At 38.3% G+C, this 21,376-nt stretch overlaps 1 protein-coding gene across 1 annotated transcript in view; it reads right to left on the reverse strand.

Annotated features, from left to right (window-relative positions):
- The window catches only part of SMC5 (structural maintenance of chromosomes 5), a 39,194-nt gene extending 18,150 nt beyond the window's left edge, over positions 1-21,044 (reverse strand). The window contains exons 1-15 of the mRNA XM_058827631.1: positions 20,926-21,044; positions 19,516-19,657; positions 18,388-18,440; positions 16,691-16,853; positions 14,584-14,718; positions 13,852-13,992; positions 12,211-12,372; positions 7,835-7,906; positions 6,753-7,008; positions 5,463-5,617; positions 2,822-2,935; positions 1,759-1,853; positions 1,420-1,552; positions 342-515; positions 39-208 (exon numbers count right to left, since the gene is read on the reverse strand). Coding sequence (XP_058683614.1) covers positions 39-208; positions 342-515; positions 1,420-1,552; positions 1,759-1,853; positions 2,822-2,935; positions 5,463-5,617; positions 6,753-7,008; positions 7,835-7,906; positions 12,211-12,372; positions 13,852-13,992; positions 14,584-14,718; positions 16,691-16,853; positions 18,388-18,440; positions 19,516-19,657; positions 20,926-21,032 — 2,072 coding nt within the window. The 5' untranslated portion in view covers positions 21,033-21,044. The remainder of the gene's footprint in view (positions 1-38; positions 209-341; positions 516-1,419; positions 1,553-1,758; positions 1,854-2,821; positions 2,936-5,462; positions 5,618-6,752; positions 7,009-7,834; positions 7,907-12,210; positions 12,373-13,851; positions 13,993-14,583; positions 14,719-16,690; positions 16,854-18,387; positions 18,441-19,515; positions 19,658-20,925) is intronic.
- Between the last annotated feature and the right edge of the window lie 332 nt (positions 21,045-21,376).

Below are 21,376 nucleotides of genomic sequence, written 5' to 3' on the forward strand. Positions count from 1 at the left end.
CATAGATTTTTTCATAGGTAATATAGCTTGTTTCCTACCTATCATACTTCACACCAATTTTTGATTCCAACTGCCTCCTCCGGTTTCCTCTCTCTAAAAGCTCCTTCTTCTCTTGCCTGAGCTTATTGTCCTTGTGTTCCAGAAGTTTCTGTCTGTCAAACAGTGCAGTCAAACGTGCATTCAATGATTTTAATGTATTACCAATGTCCTGAAATAAAAGAACATGCACCGCTAGCATTGTCACTGCATACCATATTAACATATGCAAGTAGGCTGTGCTTAATGCGTGATAAAATGGGTAGTAGTTAATAACATCTACAGTTACAGAAATACGTTTCTACCTGTTGTTGGTTTTCCAACTGTCCTCTTTCATCCATATCCACTGAACTAGTGAGATACTGCGCCTCCCTCAAGCATGTGTTACTAGAGAGGCTTTGTTTTGTGTAAGAAGATAATTTAATAACGTATCTTTCTTCTGCTGTATATATTTGCCTCAGATTGGTTTCCTTTATGACCTAAGAAATACAGAAAAATAATAATCTGACAAAAGCATTACACTTAAAGCAATACTTCTCAGAACAAGGAATAAATGTGATTGATAAACACAGTAAAAAAACTTCAGCTTATGCAAAACCTACTTATTAACAACTTTAGCAAAAAGATGCTAAGATTAATGCATCATTATACTTGTAATTCAAACTGGTCAGCAAAGAACTGTTGAGATACTGTCAAGACTATATTATCATAACTAATTGAACACGTCTGATTGTTAAGATACTAGAGACAACAACAAAAAACTGTCACCATTTGTAGTGCATAGTGAACATGGACTGTATTTGCTTCAGATCTGTAGTATGTTACACAAGTATCCTGTGTAATAAGGAAAGAAAGTACTCAAGAATTAACAGATGAAACCACAAAGTGAGCTGTAATGTGTATACATATGTATGTATATATTTATATACATATCAAGCAAATGCACCTGTACGAAAAAAGAAGGTATAAAAATAGCAGAGCTGCTAGTTTTAAATTACTCATGTCAAAAAGGATACTGTAAATAACCAGAGAATTACCAAAACTCAAGACACATGAAGAGAGAAAATGTCCACTAAACCAAAACCAGCAAAAAGCCTCCACAGGACATGGTACATTTCACTAAAAATATTGTTCAGCTTATATCTACAGCATCAGCTATATTTTGTCAATTAGGTTTAGTGAAAAATCAGGTTGATGGAATTTGTTAAAACGTGTTGCAACATGTTAGTGCATAATGAATTGTTCTCACTTCTACAGGGCAAATAAAGAGGATAAATAAAATTGGTAAAGCAATTTTTTGTGTTCTACACATTTATTTGCTACATAATTTCCAAAGTAAAACTCCACACCACAGGTATGTCTGTGCTTTTTCAGATACCTCACCCTTTCAATCATGTCTCTGGTCCTCTCTGTTCCCACAGGAACATCATGAACACGGTACTGGTAACAAAGGTAACTCATTACAGACGGAGGAGCATCAAATAACTCCCGTAAATATGAAAAAAATCCATATCGGCTGAAGAAGAGAGAAAAAAAAAAAACACGCATCACAAACCACATTCAGCAGGTAAGCAAGCTGAAGTTACTGCAGGGTCAGAAAGAAGTCCCACTAACCCACAACTGAACTGGTGATCATTTGAGTTGCATAAAAAATTCTAATATATAGCAAAAAACAAACCCACTGCATTTGAAACCATTTCCACAATACATTCAGATACATACTGTAATTCCTCAATAGGTCTTGAAGGTAAATTTTCAGCACATGATTCAGCAGGTGCACATACAGCATTCACTCTTAGTTTCTGATGATCACGCACCTATATTTAGATTGTATTAGATTATTTGGCAAAGACCAGAAAAATTCACCATATAAAAATAAAATACTAATTACTGATTGACAGAGTGAGAATTATTTTCAACTGATGACCTCTGGAAGAATTCACAAATTCACTCTGACTCAGAAATAACCAAGCTCTCTAAAAGAAAACTCTATTAACGTCTCTGAAAACACTATGTGCTACAGAAAATAAAAGCAATCAAAGAAATCCAGAGCTAAGCGTTCAGTCTAAAGAGCTAATCATGTAAGTGAACTGTCAGTTGAGCTGGTTAAAGTAGCCTTGAACTGAGTTCCACAACCACAAAAGCAAGATAAGCCTCCAGACTCTGAGGTATCACCACTGCTGTTCAGGTATAAAGAAGTGATTAACTTCTGTGAAGAGTGGATGAGTCTTCAAAAATTGCAGGACAGTTTGTCACTAAATACAGTGTAGTGTTGACTGCAGCTGGGAAATGTTGTGACAGTTTAATACCACATCTTCTGTTTTTTCCCTCCTGCATCATCTGCTTGGCTTTCAAAAGGAACAATCGTCTAACTGATTCAGGAGACAGCAGTATTATGAAATACAAGCATGATTTGATGCTTGGACCACTTTATGCCAAAAAAGATGCCTCCTGCGCCTCTTTAGTCAAAGGCTAATGGAAAATTTTGGTACTAAGTTTGTAGATTTTCATTCTAGCCATTTTCTTGTACACAGTATTTTCTACTTAAGTGATTATTGCCTTTCTGAGGAAAACAATCTAAAAAACCACATTTTCTTAATATTCCTGAATCCCTCCAGTTATTCTAAGCTTTAAGAAAACCTTAATTCTGAAGAAAATATTTGAGCACTTTGCATTATATACTTGCTATGAAATAGATATCATCATACAAATTGACTTGGTAAAACTCCCAAGTTCAGGGCTCCTACTTCAGTACAATAAAGTTTTAAAATTGGTGCCAACTTGCCTCCACCAGAAATGTTTCCATATCTTCTTGACACTCAAAAACAAAAGCCTTCATATCATTGGTCGAAATGTGATTTTCAATGTATTTTGCATGTCTACTGTCTTTCACATTGATCTAATAAAGAAAGGCAATGAGCAAGTGATTTAATACAATTCAACTTATCACCCCCAAAAAACATTTTAAAATAGTCAAGATGTTAGCCACACCTACATTTAATGAAAACAAGAAAACTCTAAAAATAAATTTCCTTCCTTTTTTGCAACCAATTCTCTTGGGAAGAAACCTATGATAAATCACAGATCACTGTGCCTAATTTTTAGTCATCCATATCCTTTTTCAGCACTCCCAAACTTATCACCATCTCTCACCATACCATCCCTCCATCTTCTGCTCCATCCTGACCTTACTACCACAACTACCCCCAACTTGTGTCTATAATGGCACTGCTCCATCACTGGTAAGGGTTTTTCAATTAGCAACAGAAAACACCACACTCCTCAAGCTGAGGTGTCTTTGAATTCCTACGAAAAAAACCCTACATGCTTAAAATGGATGAAAATTTACAAATCTGAATGAAATGTTAATGTTTGTGTTTTTCAGTTAACTTTCACTAGTAATTAGAACATTATGTTACTATACATGACACACAAAGGCCAAGTTACACAGAACTACACCATTTAATAATCTCAAATTGGCCAAAGGCTGGGTACAATTAACAGCAATTTGAAAGCTGGAATTTTTAAATACACAATTAACATGATACCAAAGTGTACTGGTTTTGGCCTAGGTAGAGTTAATTTTCTCCACAGTGGCTAGTATGGGTCTGTGTTTTGGATTCGTGCTGAACAGAGGGTTCATAATACCAAGATGATTGTCATTTCTGAGCAGAGGTTACACAGAGCCAAGGCCCCTTCTGCTCTTCATTCTGCCACAGTGGTAAGGCAGGGGTGCATGGAAGACTGGGAGGAAACAGAGCCAGAACAGGTGACCCAAACTGACCGAAGGGATGTTCCAGACCATCATGCCCATTATATAACTTGAGGGAATGAAGGAAGCAGGTACATTTAGAGTGATGGCTTCCCAAACGTCATAGTTTAGGAATGGTACTCTTCAATTTATACAGCCCGCTAAAACCATGCTACCGCTCGCTCCCCATGTTCCCTCCCTACCTCCTGTTCCAGCAGGATGGGAATGAGAACCAGAAGCCAAAAAGGTGAAAATCACGGGTTGAGTAAGAATAATTTACTGGAAACAGCATTACGATAAGAAAGCAACCAGTAACTGCAACAATTTTAATAATAAAAGGTTTAAGATTAACAATTTACACTGAAAGCCCCCAACAAATACTATCTGCCTCTTCTCAACAGTGACTTTTTACAGCCTGAAAGGGATGCCATTCTCAAAAGCAAGAGTTTCTTTCCCCTCCTCCTAGCATGAAGGTGAGGTAATATGGAACAAATTAGGGTCTGGCCACATCCCACCAGCCACATATGCCCTCAAGCATTATGAAAGTTTAACTACGTCCTTGGCCAAAACCAGGACACCAACTCACTGTTGCATGTGAAGAGGCCCTGCTCTCCTGGAGATGGCTGAACACCTATCTGTGACTTAATTCCTTGTTTTGCTTTCCTCAAGTGCATGGTTTTTGCTTTCCCTATTAAATTCTCTTTATCTCATCCTGTGAATTGCCTGATCTTTTACTCTTCTGATTCTCTACCCAATTCTGCAGATGGGGCAGTGACTGAGCAGTTGCCTGGGGCTTGACTGATGGCTGGGGTTACACCTTGACACAGAGAAAACAAACCTACACATCAATTGATGTCACAGAGGTTAATGAGGCCTTAAGCAAAGATATCTTTATTGAAGCACTTATAAAGTTATCTTGATGTGGTCTTTTAGGAAGAAATCAAAGTTCTGGTAATAAGAAATACCTGCGATTCTATTCTAAATGAAAGCAATTTTGAGCAGTCCTAGAACACGTACAAAGTGTAGTAATTTGTATATAAATATTCTGATATTCTAATTTAAATTGTGGCAATACATTATTAAGTCAGTTTGCAATTCTGAAAAGAAGTGCAACTGAAGATCTTCATCCTCTTCATGCTACATGGAGCATATATTACAAGAGGAGGAATACACTAAAAAAAGTAATATCCTCTTTGAAAATTTAGCCCTGCTATTCCTAGATAGTATTGCAGCTATGAAACCAAACCAAACCACAAAACAAAACTAGCAATAGATTTCTGTCTCTTGATGGCCAGGTACAGCAAGCCAAAAAAACCACTCAGAGATCACAGAGAGAAGTAACCACAGCTGAGCAGGTTGTGCTGTAAAGGGAGACACTCAGCTGACAACTATTACTGCTTTTTAAGCAGTAACTAAGAACTACTTAAGTCTTAAGATTGGATAATAACTGGTTGCATCTTAGAAGAAACCTGCAACAGGCCTCCTCTTATGGAGGAAAGGAGCCATCCCACCTTACTCAATTACTACACTGCATATGGAATTCTAATGATGAATATCCTGAATGTACTTGGCAGGACATTTCAAGATGTGTCTTAAAAGTCAGTCATTCTTGAAGCCTTGTGAGACATAAATAATTTAAACATTGACAGAGCAGTATGCAAGTAAATCATCTTACTTCAAGCATCATGGGTTCACAAACTTTTTTTTTAAACTTGTCTTTGTTGTTTCTTAGCCACATAAGAGCAGAGTGTGTGTCTCGGAATCTCATTTTAAGGTTCTCTTCCTTCATATGCATTATATTATTAAGTTGTCCAAGGCGATCAATTATTCCTGTAATTTAAGGTAGTTTCTTAAACAGAGTCCACAGCAAGAACACATTATAACCAGCATTTTTTGGTATCTACTGACTACACTCCTCCAAAACTAAGATTGTTAGTAAATGATAGGAACTAAGTTTCCATTTCCAGAATTGAGATGCTGCTACTTCTGAAGAAATATGAAGAACTATAAAAGCTTAAAGCTTAAAATCGAAAACAGAATTAAAAACTTACCAAGGAATTACAAAATATGCAGGCACAGTAAAAATACAGGAATTCTGCCCTAAAAGTATGTTTTTTCAAGACTTGTTCTACCTTTGTACTTAAAAACATTCTCAGAGGAAAGAGACCGTAGGACTAGTAATGTGAAATATCTGTGCTATTTCATGCTGGCAAAAGCCAAAATGTGTGACAATAGACTGCGCATTAAAGCATCTGCTACTCAGAAAAGACAGATCAAAACCGGAGAATTTTGTGCTCCTTCCCCAGGTCACTTGGACTCTCTACCTCAGTTTCTTCTTGTTTCTATGGCAAGTTAAGTGCCAGACAAGTATGTGCAAATAAGCAACATTCACTGAGGAATATGTATACAACACCCTCACCATCTGTGAAGCTTCAATTTTTTAATTTCATTTCTTAGAAAGGACTGATTGTAAATCCCAGACAAATGTAAAGAAACTCCAGAATTAAGGTTAGCTAAAGTATATCTAAGAAGGACAAATGCAGCATCAGCAGCTAATATACTGCATATAATATATGATGTAGCTAAAATACTGCCTCTAAATTACTGTTTTCTCCATCAGGTTTGGGACTGTTTTTCACAACCTGCTAACTACACACCCTCCTTTAAAACAAAAAAAATCCCACCCCCCCAAACTGCCAAACTACCGAAGAAGTCTCCTTACCCAGAGATCAGATATACTGATTCTTTAAAGGATAGTTTTAGTTCAATTGTTACTTTTGAATCCCCTTGTTCAATTTTGAAAGTGGTTGTTACTTTTAATAAAACCAGTAACAAGAAAGAGGACTGCTATACATGTATTCCAACTATGAGGATTGAAGTAAATAAACACCTTTCATTATTTCAGTACAGCAGGACAGGCAGATTCATTAAAATAAATTGACCAAAAAAAACTTAAGTTACTTACTTTTCTCTTCCCGCTCTTGGTTGCTTTTTTCTGCTCTTAGATCACTGACATCATTATCAATATTTGCCCTTTCTTCTTGTAGGCTTCTCAGCTCACTATTAACAGCATCAATTTGTGGCTGAAGATTCTCACAGACTGCCATTGTATCCAGCTCATTCTGCCACTCCTCTATTATTTTTTGAGTTTGGTTTATTTTCTTCTGCCTGTTTGATTCTTCATCTTTTTTCATTCTGAATGCTTGATTAATTTCTTCAATCTAAAAATTTTGATTATTTTCAACAAGAAATTATTTTGGTATACAGAACCTACAACAAATACCTAGTATACCTGTGCAACTGCTATAAAATGCTGATATAACCATGCCACCAAACCCCAAGAGTCTGCTACAGTTCCAGCAGCACTGTGACACAGTTCCAATAGTACTGTGGCAGTTGAAGAACATAAGCAAAAATACAATCAAACTTATAAATCAATTTTTTAATTTTCTTCATTTTCACAAAAGCAGAAACTTAAAAGTTAATAAATTGCTTAACAGTTACTTAGTACATCTGAAGCTTAGTCCATGATAAAGTAAAATCTACAGCCCAAACCCAACTTTAAAGTTTTGACTCTGCAGCCTTATACATTTCATTTATACATTTCTTCACCACGTGCTTAGATGAGACTGTTTCACATACTTGCAAGGACGTTTCTTTTACAAGATGCAAGATGTATATCCTTAGAAACAATAACCCCAGCCTCTCATCTAAAGGGCATGCTAAATGCTGAGTAAATCACTAATGAGGCTGCAGCTTTTCAAGGAAAGCCTATTAAAAACAACCTGTGCATATACATCTCTGTCTATCAAAATATATACATACACCGTCTATTTTATTAGGCAGCTTATTTTATGCAGTATACACCTCTCTCTTAGTAATTCCTGTTTGACTGATAAGAGTTCTAAAGATATGTTGTGTACTGGAGGGAGTAAAGAGTGCAAGCACTTGCAGCATTTTCATAGAAATTTGCCACTGTGCTAACAGAAAAGCAGACAAAAAACCCAAAAACAAACACCAAAAAATGTCAGACAGCAAGATTCTTACCTGTTTATCTTTCATCTCCAAAGCATCTTGTTTCTCTTTGCATTTCTGGGAAATAGTTCTGATTTCAGCAGTCTGCATACAGCAAAATATTTAAATTTACAGTCATAAATTCAGTTATATTTATAAAAAGTAGTCAGATTTTGAACAACATCTTGTATATGCACGACTAAGTATGTACTATGCATTTTACTACTGTCAAAGTCATACTTACCCATTTCTTTTTCTTAACTGTATCTGTAGCATATACAATTTCAGCAATTTGTGAAGACTGGTATAACCACATATGTACTGTACTGTTCACAACCATTTAGCTATGTTGCTAATCTGAAATTAAAATAACTACACCCTTGATTTCAATACAAATGTTACATTCAGGTCCCTACAATTATAAAATATTCTTGCCTCTTTCTCCAAACCAACTTTGCAAAGAGAGGTGATACTGAAGAGTGAGCAAGGTTAAACTCCTAGGCACAGGATGGCCAAATGAGGTTTTGTCCAAGCCATCCTACCTCTGAAACACAATGTGCTAGAGCTAGATCCTACACAACTGAGCTTGACAACTTGTTGGCTCATGTGTAGGCATCCATGTCTTGGCTCCTTCTCTATCCTCAGCTTCTATAAAGAGGAAAAATAATATAGGTTGGAAGGAACTTCTTGGCATCACCCAGTCCCATCCCTTCCCAGAGCATGTTTTATGGGGTTAAGCTGCCCAGGCACTCTCACAGCTGAGTTCTGAACACAGGGGACATACACTATCCTTTCCCTGAAAACTGAATTCCTCCTTCCCCGAACCCTAAAGGCTGAAGCACTGCAAAGAGAATATTGGAACACTGAAGAAGGATGGAAGGACTAGAAGTACATTCCAGTGCAGACACAGAAACAAACACAGCATTCTCACCGGAAGAAACATCCTACATAGAGCTATACTGAAAACATTAAGATGCATCAAAAATGGAGAAAATAAAACCATGCAGAATTTTCCCTACCACGACCTCAAAAAAGCACAGAAGTTTTAAGACTTATGCAGGAGGTTTACATAAAGCCAACACAGAAGAAATACATCTGGATCTTGCAGCTGACTGCTATAAGGTACTGATTCTGTGATGCTTTTTCCAAAGAGCTCAGGGAGGCAGTTTGAAGAGGAAGCTCTCAGCTAGGAAACTGATGTACAATGCTCACAAAACAATTCTGAAGGCTCTCAAGCTTAGGACACAAGTAAGGAACTGGAATTCTGTTTTTCATTTATCATTGTATATTCACTCATATGTTTATATATAGACCTACCTACAGAATAGGTGAACAACTAGAATTGTCTCTATGATTTTCATTGTACAACCATAGAAGACTGCTTTACACTATTAAACATTACTAAAAAATTGCATTGCACAGTTAACTCTGTTCAAATGTCTTTAAAATACCTGAACAAACTGCTCTGAAAATATACCATTTCATCAAACTTTTCCTCCAAATGGTCAATTTCTTTTTTCCACATTCTACATGATACAATTCAAACTACCAAGTGTTAGTAGAAGTTTTCAATCTAACCCAGAAATTGAAAGGGTTTTAACAAAAAAGACAGGAGAAAAAGTCATGTAATGTCTGAATATATTAATTAATGTAATTGCCAGATTTATTCCACTTTTCCTTGCTGTTAAGCTCCTTCCAGACAAAATTAAAACTCCATACTGGGCTTTTTGCTAAGTTCAAGAAAGACAGAATGAAGATGTGATTATTTCTGCTCTCACATATATATCCTCATGTCAAGAAGCAGTAAGAATAATAATCATTTGATAATTGATATAAGCCTGGAGCACAAGGTCTGAAGAGAATTATACTCCTTACAGGTCTGTGTGTCCAGAATAGAGCAGACAGTGTTTTACTAAACTGCTTTCCATTAATGCCAAATTGAAACTAATCAACTCCTTCTTGATTACAGAATAATTACCTGTGAAACTCTTGCCAAATGCCTGCATTTATACAAAGATAGAACTGTAAGTTACAAAAAATTCAAGCAGTCTATGAAAAGGTGAGGAACTAATGAAGACAAAGCAGCTTAAGCCATTCTAAGCTACTTAAGTCTTGCACTTTCACATCATATCAAAACTATCTCCTGACAGTGCAACCAGCACTAATTCTCATTTCCAAGGACATTTCAACAGCCCAACTCTGAAAGCATGTGTGAGGGAAATAGATTTCAGCACCTGAAAAAAAGTTACTGTCACGAAAGTTCAAAAAGCAGCAATACACCTCTCAGATCTTCTTAACTTGCCTGGTATCTTACAAATAGTTAATCCCATAACCACATGTATAATATATTCCCTTACGTCTTTTTTCCGCAATTCTGGACTCTGAGTTCAAGACAAAATAATAATCATTCAAATTACACTTGGACATATAATTTAACATCAGAAATAAAGGGTTTGGAAGTGTCTTACTATAATACTATATACAGAATAGTATCAGTTATAAATAAGATAGGAAATTGTAAAACATCACTGGAAAGCCATATTAGAGTAATTCAGTAAGTCTCCTATAAATTACTTATTTTAAATTTATCCTCTTCCTGTACTTTTGTCTCCTGAAATATTGTAGAACAAATGTACCTAATTCAATTTCCAGACATAAATTAAGCAACACTTCAGCATATGGTTAACTTTTTGAATATACGGTGTATGAAAGATTTACTAAAGAAGTTTAGACTGGAAAGAAAAAAATTCTGATTCAAGAGTATAAATGAACCATCTTGTACATTCTCTCAGGTTTCCTTCCACTGTTTTGTATGAAGTGCCTATACTGAGCAAGCTCCCTGCAAGTTAAAACTGAAATGATCACTGTTTGTCCTAGGTTTCTCACAGAAATGAAGTACAACTTTTAACAAAAAAGGTTACTGTTATATTAATACAGCCCAATACTTCCAAGAACAGTGGTACCAATGGTTAAGTAGAACTCTTCCCTGTTTGAAAAAAACACAGTAGCTTGATACATGAGTAAAGCCTAACAGAGTAAGACCAAGCAGTGAAAACAAAGTTCAGCAATTCACAAGCAGGAAGGCATTGTTCCATTATGAAAATTTCAAGCTTCCAGATGTTAACTTTCCTCTAAGAAAGTACATGTACCCTTAAACAACAAAAACCTTCAAAACAAAAAGCCCAACCACACCAAAAAAAGGTGGCTGCAGTAAGCCTGCAACATTTTGGAACATTTCAGTATTTTGCCTCACAGCATAATAAACTCAGGGTCACAAAACCGAAATACTTTTACCAAAGAACTTTCTTATAATTATGAGGTACTTGAGTATTCTTGAGGTGCTTGATATTGTTGGTGCAGTGTTTATCACAACAAAAACAACAAAGTTGCGAACAACAATCTGTAAGAGTGTTTTGTCTGGTCTTTCTGGTTTGGTTTTGGGTTTGTTTGTCATCTGGGGCAAGGCGTGTTTTGGCTTTTTTTTTAGAGGAAGCATATGACCAGCTTATTAGCTCACAGTGTATTAAATGCCACTGAAGTTTCACACCTTTATTCTAAGAGATGCTTCAAGGCAGCAGTCCTCTACAGGTGTCACATGTCTCCACATCAACTCCTCTGAGCAGGTCACTTACCTTCAAACAGTACTCACTGCAGCAAACAAACATTCTCATGTGATCATTTAACTTTGGTTATCCACTGCAAATTTGTGCAGCTTTGGCACACAATGACTTCTGCAGTCTGAATATAAATAATAGTTAAAATCCTGCAGGGAATTATAGTCCCGTTATTTTTCATATGCAAGTAATATTTTTTCCATAAACCCAGGAAAAACAGCTGTTCAAGAAACTTATGTAAACTGTTACATATAGGTAGATTTACCATTAAATTAATTATTAATGAATAAAAATATTCACAACTGATGGAAGATTACTATCTAATTAAAAAATCAAGTCCTCCTTATGGAATTTTGTTCAATATTAGAGGAATGCTTTTAGGCCTGCCAAGTTGCAATTTATCTTAAATAAACCACGTTTTACGAAGGTAAGAAGAGCAAGCATACACAAAACCAAACTACAGAACAGATGAAAGCAGACATCTAATTCAATGGAAGTACCTAACTTGGGGAAACTATTAACATTATATCCCAGAAGACTTTTAATGTACAATGAGGAGAATTTTTAAGATTTGCTTTTACAAAACCAAGAGAAGACTGAAGAATTGCTACTGAAGGCTTACTAAGTATTTGTATTCCTTGAACAGACATGGAAAAGGCACTGAGAACCAAAGGCACAGGTGCTGAAACATCATTATGACACACTAGAAAAAAAGGTTATTACTTCACATTTTACAAAGCTGAACACGGAACACCTGAAGTACTACCTATGTTAAACAAGAACTTCAATACCTACATTATCTCTGGTTTTCATATCCAGATTCTTTAAATTTTCTTCAGCTTCTTGGATTTTTTTTGTCCATGGGGTATGCATTTCTTTCAGACACTTCAGTTCTTTCTTAACTTGGTTTCGGTTTTGTTTCACTTGCTCATGCTGTTCACGAACATTTTCATATTCCTTGGAGCAGTTAAAAGTAAAACAATAAAAAACTGCTACATTCTATTCCAGTCTATTTAACTGGTGCGGAAAGGTGCGGAAAGGTGCGGAGCGGAAAGGAAAGGTGCGGAAAGGAAGGGCGCAGAAAAGGCGGGAGCGGGAAAGGGAGCGGGAAAGGGAGTGGGAGCGGGAAAGGGAGCGGGAAAGGGAAAGGGAGCGGGAAAGGGAAAGGGAGCGGGAAAGGGAGCGGGAGCGGGAAAGGGAGCGGGAAAGGGAGCGGGAAAGGGAGCGGGAAAGGGAGCGGGAAAGGGAGCGGGAAAGGGAGCGGGAAAGGGAGCGGGAAAGGGAGCGGGAAAGGGAGCGGGAAAGGGAGAGGGAAAGGGAGAGGGAAAGGGAGAGGGAAAGGGAGAGGGAAAGGGAGAGGGAAAGGGAGAGGGAAAGGGAGAGGGAAAGGGAGAGGGAAAGGGAGAGGGAAAGGGAGAGGGAAAGGGAGCGGGAAAGGGAGCGGGAAAGGGAGCGGGAAAGGGAGCGGGAAAGGGAGCGGGAAAGGGAGCGGGAAAGGGAGCGGGAAAGGGAGCGGGAAAGGGAGCGGGAAAGGGAGCGGGAAAGGGAGCGGGAGCGGGAAAGGGAAAGGAGCTGGACAGATTGTCATAGCAAGACACAACCACTGCTGAAGTAAACCAAGGGGACAGAGTGAAACACTTTCTGGAAATAAAAATTCCACCACACATCACAAATACCAAAGCCATTGCTATCTAGGAAGTTTAACTGAAGATATATTCATGAGAGAAAAGAGGTGGTAAGCAGTATAGTGACCAAGAACCTCCACTGAAGAAGGTGGGAATTTTTGTAGAGAAAGTAGTTTAAGCTGAAGGAGTCATTGTAAGTGATTTTTGCGTGTATGTTATACTCTGGAGAGAAAAAACATTAAAAAAGGGAGGAAAAAAAAAAGAAGGGGAACCACTCCCCAGCCCCCCACCCCCAAAAAAAGTAAGACAACAAATATGTTCCAGGACTGTGAAGCGATAATGAAAAAAAAAAAAAAAGAAGCTATTCAGAGGACCAGAGAGAGGAGTAGATTCATGTATGCAGGGGGACAGAGGAACGGAAGGCTATTTGAGTTTGTATGCACTAAAGAAAGTCCCCAATTCAGAACACAGGCCTAGCTAATTCCAAGCCTAGGAGTTCATTATTACAACAACAGTAATAAATAATAATGATAATAAAATTATAACGATAACAATAATAATAACAATAATAATAACAACAACAACTACTACTACTACTACTACTATTACTACTACAACTACTACTAATAATAATATTGCTACATAAAGACCACCTGGAAGCTACAGAATTTCAAGACCTGGCCTGAGCAACTGTAAACATATTCAAATTATTCTGGTCACACTTCTTCCAAAGCAAGTTTTGGCCTACTTTTAATTTCACAGTCTTACAGAAAATGGGTTAAGTGAGAAAAACACTGGAAATTAAACTTACCACCCATGGCCTTTTCCTCTCAAGCATCTCTATTAAATCTACATGGCGCTTGCATTCATGGTATCTTTCAACATCTTGCTTGTACCGTTCAACCCTCTGTTTCATTTTCTCCAATGAGGTGGTTTTTTCTCTGCACAAGTTCTGTAATATATATTTTCATGTTCTACAGTACCTAAATAGTTCTCAGAAAATAGTCTACATCTCACTTGTACATTAAAGCAGAGATTTAACACTAGAGGAGACAATTTAGTACAGCAGCACTAAAGGGGAACCATCCAAAAAGACAGGAAGAGGCAAACAAAGGATTAAAAGAATGGCTGTATGGCTAAGGACACTGTTCCCACAACATTGGTCCTCTTCGTTTCTGAAGTCTGTCTCTTCTTTTCAAGGAAGTGAGCAACACTAAAGCACAGGACCATGCTTGGTCATAAGCCAGCAACTTATAAAAGACATAAAAGATCTGTCTAGGGAAGTTGTTGCCAGTCAAAAGCCTAGAGAGAAGCAAGGAGTATTTGACAACAGACATGCCTCATCTTGTGTGTCTGGACCATTCGCACACAAGCATGTGACTGAGTCAGAGTGAATGAGTTCTGAGAGAAGATGAGCATTACTTGGTAAAATCAACTTAGCACAGACTTTGTAAATAAGTATCACTTTCTAATTCTGTAACATGTCAGGGTAAAATTTATTTCACTTTTCCTATATTCATTGCTCTCTAAAGAGCGTATTTACCTCTAGTTCTTTTTCCTTTTCTCTGAAATTTTTCAGTTCACAATGAAACTGGTACATTTCCGGAGGACCGATGGATTTTTCAGTGGCTTCAAGCAACTCAGTCTTACTCAGTTTTGTAAATTCTCCAACTTTGTCCTACAAAATTTTTAAAAGTTACAAAAAATTATTAAAAATGTAAATAACTATATATTAAAATAAAAACTAGAATAACTACATTAATGCAATTAATAAATGTTAATAATATTATAAAATTATAGTTATTAATAATTAAGTATATAATTATATTATAGTTAAAGTTATATAAAACAATAAAAATTATAATTAGAAATTAGCTGAAACAGTGCAATACAAGATTTATACACTGAAACATACATCTCACAAACATCACCTGACGTAAAAGTTCTATGCTAAATAACTCTGTCATAGTTAATGACCATCTCATGGAATAGCAACCAAACCTTCCAGAGCATTTCTTCTCAGGCTGCTGAAGCAACCCCGCAGTATAAATCTTTTGCAGTATAAATACTAACTCAAAAGTTAAGCCACATAGAAGTTATTATTAAAGCTGGCAGCCAAGGGTACTAGGAAGTATTGCTGCTGAAGGCAGAAGAAGAGCTCAAAACTGAGACTGACGCAAGAAATGTGCTTGCTGTTGATACACTGGGAGAACCAGAATAAACCAGAACTATCAACACTGTAATATTGACTGAACTGACACTTAAGTACTAAAGAGAAAAAGCTCTTTTAAATGCAAAGTTACGTTACCGGAGTATGCTGGAATTTCCAAACAAATACTGTATGCAAGTGAAAATGAACCATCAAACACTTGGCCTATTTTTGTTTCTACAGTATTAGCTTTCTAAACTTTAATGCTCCTCTGCATGTATTCTTGAACTCAACAATAACCCAATGGCTAGGCTCTGATAAGGTTTCTATTTACTACCATTCCTGATGCTCCATATGAACCGGGAAGGAACATGTCACAACTTTAAGGCAATGTGAAGCAACTTAAGTATGCACTGCACAGGAATCCTTGTTGCGGTGCATTGTTCTTCATTATATTTGATTCAATTACATTCTTTATTGTTAAGTTGTACCTCCCCCTGCCCCCTTTAATGCTTTGGTCCCAGCTGTGCCCTCCTACCCAAGTTGCCAACCCACCCTGATACCTGCCCCTTGTTCCCGAATGTTCCCTGTTCCCCCCCCCCCCCGCCCCGCCATTAAGTTGTCAATCATCCCTTGTGCCAACTCCCACCTGGACCGCCCCCTTTGGAATGCCCCTATTTCTCCAAGCCCCATTGGCCCATGTGCCCCACTCTCCTCCCCTTGTGTTCTCCATTGGTTTATGTATTGTGTAACCCCGCCTAGTGTTCTTCCCCTAAGTCTTCCCTATTGGGTTATTATTTGTACACTCCCCTTGCTCCTCCCCCACACATAAGTTGGTGTACCCCTCCCTTTTGGTTTTCTTCCCTGAACCTTTAAGAGAATGAATCCCTTTTGGAAGCCACATGGAAGACCTCTCCCTCGTCCTTGCTCCTGCCCTCGACGCTGGACAGCCTGTGCCGTAGAGCATAAGCCCTAAGCTGCCCTGCTTTCCAGGAGCAGCCCACTCTTGGCTCGGTGCCGGGAGCTGGCTGGGGAAAAATCCGGCACCGCATCAAATCCTGACCTGCTCAAACATGCGTTCAAATACAGAAACTGCCAGCAGTATTCTTTAATATTCTCTCTCCTTTAAGGCTTATTATCCATTAGGATAATTCTACTCTTACATAATTCAATCCCATACATCTTTAAGCCCTATGCTCAACAAACTTCTGACGCTACAAGAAAGGCTCTATTAGCAAGTGCTGCAACTTGAAAACCAAGACAGGGAACATCAGCATCTTTCCTTTCAGAGTCAACAGGTACAAAATTGTCCAATTAGAGAGCTTTAAAAGTCACACAGCTCCTCTTTTCACCATCACACCAGCATGGCCGCCTCATCCTTCTTGTTCCTTGTGCTGTACCACTGAGCTAGGTGAAATGCTGCTAAAGCTAAGCAGCAACAAAATCCTCTCAAAGCAAAGTACTCCATTCGCACGCACTATCTTTCAAAATTAATTCATACCTGAGGAAGAAACTGGCACAAATTGTCCACCTGGATGTTTAAGGCTGCAATCTGTTCTTCTACTGTTTTCAGGGTTGCTGGTTTTCTGTTGATAAACCACACTGATGCATTGCTCACCACATAAATCTCACGTGTGATAATAATATTGTCTGGTGACTTAAACCTGATTAATAGAAAGAAGTGTTTACACTTTCAAGAATACCTGAAAAATGTTACACTTTCAAAGGTTACCAAGTGTCAAAGTATTACCAGAGTTTATAGGTAGCTAAATATATAATCTACCTTAACTGGACAGTAGCATTAGATTCTCATTTTCATGATACAGGAAACATACAGTACTTCAATGATGAATTAAATCACATGAGAGACATTAAGAATATATGCAAATCTTAACTTAGAAGTTACTTATAAAAATGAGATGCTCATGCTGAATGCATGAAACACAAGTTGTTAAAAGTGTGAATAGTTTCTACAAAAGCATAATTTGTGTGAGATTTATTAAGTTTTAAAATTGGTGTGAAGGAGCTGCAGTACATCTCTAAGTATTAGTGCACAAAAATACATCAGTAAGCTGTATATATTCCATTTGAGGAAAATAAATAGGATACAACACAAAAAAATACTAATTTATTTTCATTTTCTGCTTTTAAAAAACACTAAAGATACACTAGTTTTCATTTAGTTTTCTAGCTCAATATGTATTTTCAAAAATTAAGTCTAGTTAAAATGCAGCAATAAAAATTATGTCAGACTCCTGGAATTGTGGTTTACCATTTTAATTTAGAAATTGTCTAGTGTCTTAAGCACACTGCTAAGGATGGAGAATACAGGCTTGTAGAGTGGCCATGTACCTCAAGACATTTAAGAACAGCGGTCAGTGCAGAAGTGAGTAAACATACGCTGCTGGTGTTTGGACTAAGCGCCAGAGGGATATGATCCTATTTCTTGATTACTGAATTATTACTTCCTGCATCACCTCATTTTAATTTATGAGACTTCCTTCAAAATACTTCCAAAGCCATGCTCCTTTCTTTCATTAAATTAACATCTTTTTACTATAATAACTTGAGTTTAGCCACATTTCAAGGACCAAATTCAACAAAGGTAATACACGTCCACAGAACTTCATTTTTTAGTTCCTACCAAAGAAAGCAATCTTCTGCATCACTGGCATCCTATCCTAGATGTTGCATTTAAATATTTTCTACCAATCAGGCAAAGGACTCAACTACACTGCAACCATGACACGCTAAGTCTAATGAGCCATGAAATGCTAAATGTTCACACACTCCAAGATTCTTTCCAGACCTTCAAGTAACTTTTTTTTTCAATGAAAGGAATTCCAACCACCACATAGTGATGACAGTAATGGCAGTACTGACTAAATTCAAGCCATCCAAACCTTAAATGTAATCAAAAGCTAAACACACCATATAGAACTATCTTCATCTATGCATATTTTGTACATCAAGACAGAAAGGTGAAATGCTTCAGAAAGTAGCCATCACTGGTTATTTCTTGTGTGATAATTATTTGAACTTTATGTTCTGAAGTCTGGGGGAATTAAAAAAGGACAAAAGAGCACCAGCTTAAAGACAGACCTCTGTACACCAATTTTTTTTCTCGCAACTTTGTGAATGACTGTATGGGGAAATAATCCAACTAAAAGCGCATGAGGAAATAATTTTACTACTTACAGTTCAATTTCCACTACGCCTTTCATGCACCCTTGCTTCACAAAGAGACCGATCTACAAAATTAATTTACAAGTTGTTAATCCAAAATAAAACGTATTACCTTACAACAATACACATTTGTATAATGGAGCTGCTGTAACAGCGTATTTTATTGAAAACTTACAATTAAAAGCAAAATAAAGCACTAACTAAAAATAAAGGAAGACACTACTATCTTCCAGCAGCAGCATTAGAACCTCCTCCACAACTTCTGATCAACTTCAGCCTCCTGATAACTGATTATAATAGCAGATCCAAAGGAAGAAGTTCTCATGAATTTGGGGAACAAAGACAAGTGAAAAGACACTGCTGAATATCTGTACTAGAACTGCCAGTTCTAATAGTATGAAAATAAATTACAAATAGTATAGAGAAATACCAACACATAGTACTGCCATGCAGTCAATTCCCATATTCACATTTGCTTATGACTGAGCAGCTACAAGAGAATATGTGCAAATATTTAGGCACCCAGATTCATTGTTCCAAACCTACTCAGAGAAATGGTTTTCAATGAAAATATCCAAGAAAGCAAGTGTAAAAATTTTAAAATTTCAAAATATAAACTTCCTACTACACCAGCAATGCATGGTATCTTGACAGTAAAAAGTGAAAGTAGAGCAATCCAAATTCCACTTAAATCAAAGACCAGTGCCTCCATGCTTTCAGCTGAATTTTCATGACACATTAGGAGTACATTATTCCTAAACGTACTATGTATTTTGGAATTTATTTTAGACTTTGCCTGTTTCTCCTTTAGCTGGTACTTCTTATTAAATGTTTAGGCCATTAAGTGGCATTTTTCTACCCCACTGTGGATGCTTAGCTATCTTCACATAAAACATCTAGTCCACTCAGGTTGCACTACAATTTAGGTATTTCCATTTCATAATTTATACAAGACAGCAAGCAGTTAATTAAGACAACCCACCTTTGTCTCCGGACCAGGTTTACTCTTCAATTCAGATGCCTTACTGCTTATAAAAGGAAAGCAAATCAAGGAATACAGCCTTTCCCCCTATCCCCTGCTGAACAGCACTCTAAATGAAATTCAGCTTAATTATTAAAATCACAAAAGCTCATAATTACCTTATCAGCTCGCCCTAGGAAAGAAGGTTTTCCAGCCAGTCCCAGGCAGATGGCACAAACAATGCTTGACTTGCCGGTGCCATTAGCACCTAGAACCACATTCAGGTTGGGCCCTGGATGTACTTCACAGAGAGTGTACGTTCTGGAAAACACAGGACGTTTCTCAACTTTAAAACACTGTATTACCTTTAAAAAAAGGAACGTGCTTAGAAACATTTCATTATTCTATTAAACAGATATAATTACCTCATCTAGACTCAATTGTGAAATACTGTTTTGTAAGAAATTCTCAAGAGTGAAAACTAACATTTCAGCGAAACACCATGAAATACATTCCTACCAGCCAGAGTACTCACTAGGACTTTCTTTACAATCAAGGAGTATGAAGAATGAAATCCAGCAATATGATGATAGCTTTTTAATTTAACTTACTAGGGTATCATTTTGTCTTATGAATCAAAAAGAAGACAGAAAACTGATCATGTAGTAGCTTTCTTGAGTTACCATATCAGCCCATCCCTAGTATTTGCGTATTTTTCTAACTGCATTAGACATCTTTTATCATGTGCATCCAGCATGCCTACTGCAGTAACAACAATGGGAAGCAACCAAATCTACCCATACAAACTCATACCAAGTTAACACCCTAAATTTATACAGAATCATTTGATGCTCTATTTCTGCACTGTGCCAAACACGGAGAGCTGAAACACTACCACCAAAAGAGGAGTACAAAACAGTTAATGACTACACAATACTATAAACGATGTACCTGTGGAAGAGACGGTATCTGAACCCTCAATAATAATTTAAACTACCGTCTCTGAAGATTCAACTAACATCTCACACGTGACCCATGCACTACCCCACTGAAGGTTTTCAAAGCTAGCATGGAGCCGTAAGAAAATGTCCCGACAACTTCTGCTTGTAACCACAATACATCCAAAAATAATGTTATTCACAGTACATAGCAGCTGGAAAAAAACACGTGCAAAGACTACACTTATCCTAATGAGTCTCAAGGCTTATCCCCACTGCCCCTCGAGCATCTTCTGTACTCTCCCCCGCCGCAGCCAGCTGCCTGTGAGACAAAGAGCACACAGAGGCTGCACGGCCGACAGGAGCCATCACCTATGTGGAAGGTTGGCCGGCACCGGGGAACGCGCCCTCAGGGAAGTGACACTGCGCTAACCCCGGGGACTCGTAACCCACACAGCGGTGTCTCCCAGCTCCCCACTCCGAGCAAGACACCACCTTACAGGGAACACCGCTTCCCGCACTCCCTCCTCCAGCCCACGCAGCCCCCGGTACCCGCGCCACCCCGCTCCGCTGCTTCGGCCCTTCTGCGGCGGGGCGGAAGGGGCAGGCCACAGCCGCTCGAGGGAAAAGAAATGCCCCCCGCTTACTCACAGAAAGTTCTCCATGAAGATCCTGACGATGGAGCCCTGAACGAACTGGGACTCACCAGACTTCACAGCCTTCCCAACAGCTTTCCCCTTCTCCCGAGCCGCCGCCATCTTCCTCCCAGCCCCCCCACCCCCCGTCTCCCCTGGGGCCGGGCCCGCGCCGCGCGCTCGCTGCCCGGGGGGCGGGACTGAGCCGCCCTGAAACTTCTCATTGGCATGAAGCGCGCGGCGCCGGCGCCCATTGGCTGGTGGGGCGGGGCAGGGTGGGGCGTTGCGGCTGTTGTTGCTGAGGGAGCCGCGGCGCCAGTGCCGTGCATGGCGGCGGGCCGGGTTGGGCTGTTACCGCTGCCCGCGCGGTCCATTCACCAATGCATTTCCTGCGTACGGTTACAACATTATGAGCAGCTGGGCGTGTTTAGTTTGGGGAAGACTGAGAAGGAATCTCATTAATGCAT

This window comes from Poecile atricapillus, chromosome Z, assembly GCF_030490865.1.
Source record: "Poecile atricapillus isolate bPoeAtr1 chromosome Z, bPoeAtr1.hap1, whole genome shotgun sequence".
NCBI classification, from domain to species: domain Eukaryota; kingdom Metazoa; phylum Chordata; class Aves; order Passeriformes; family Paridae; genus Poecile; species Poecile atricapillus.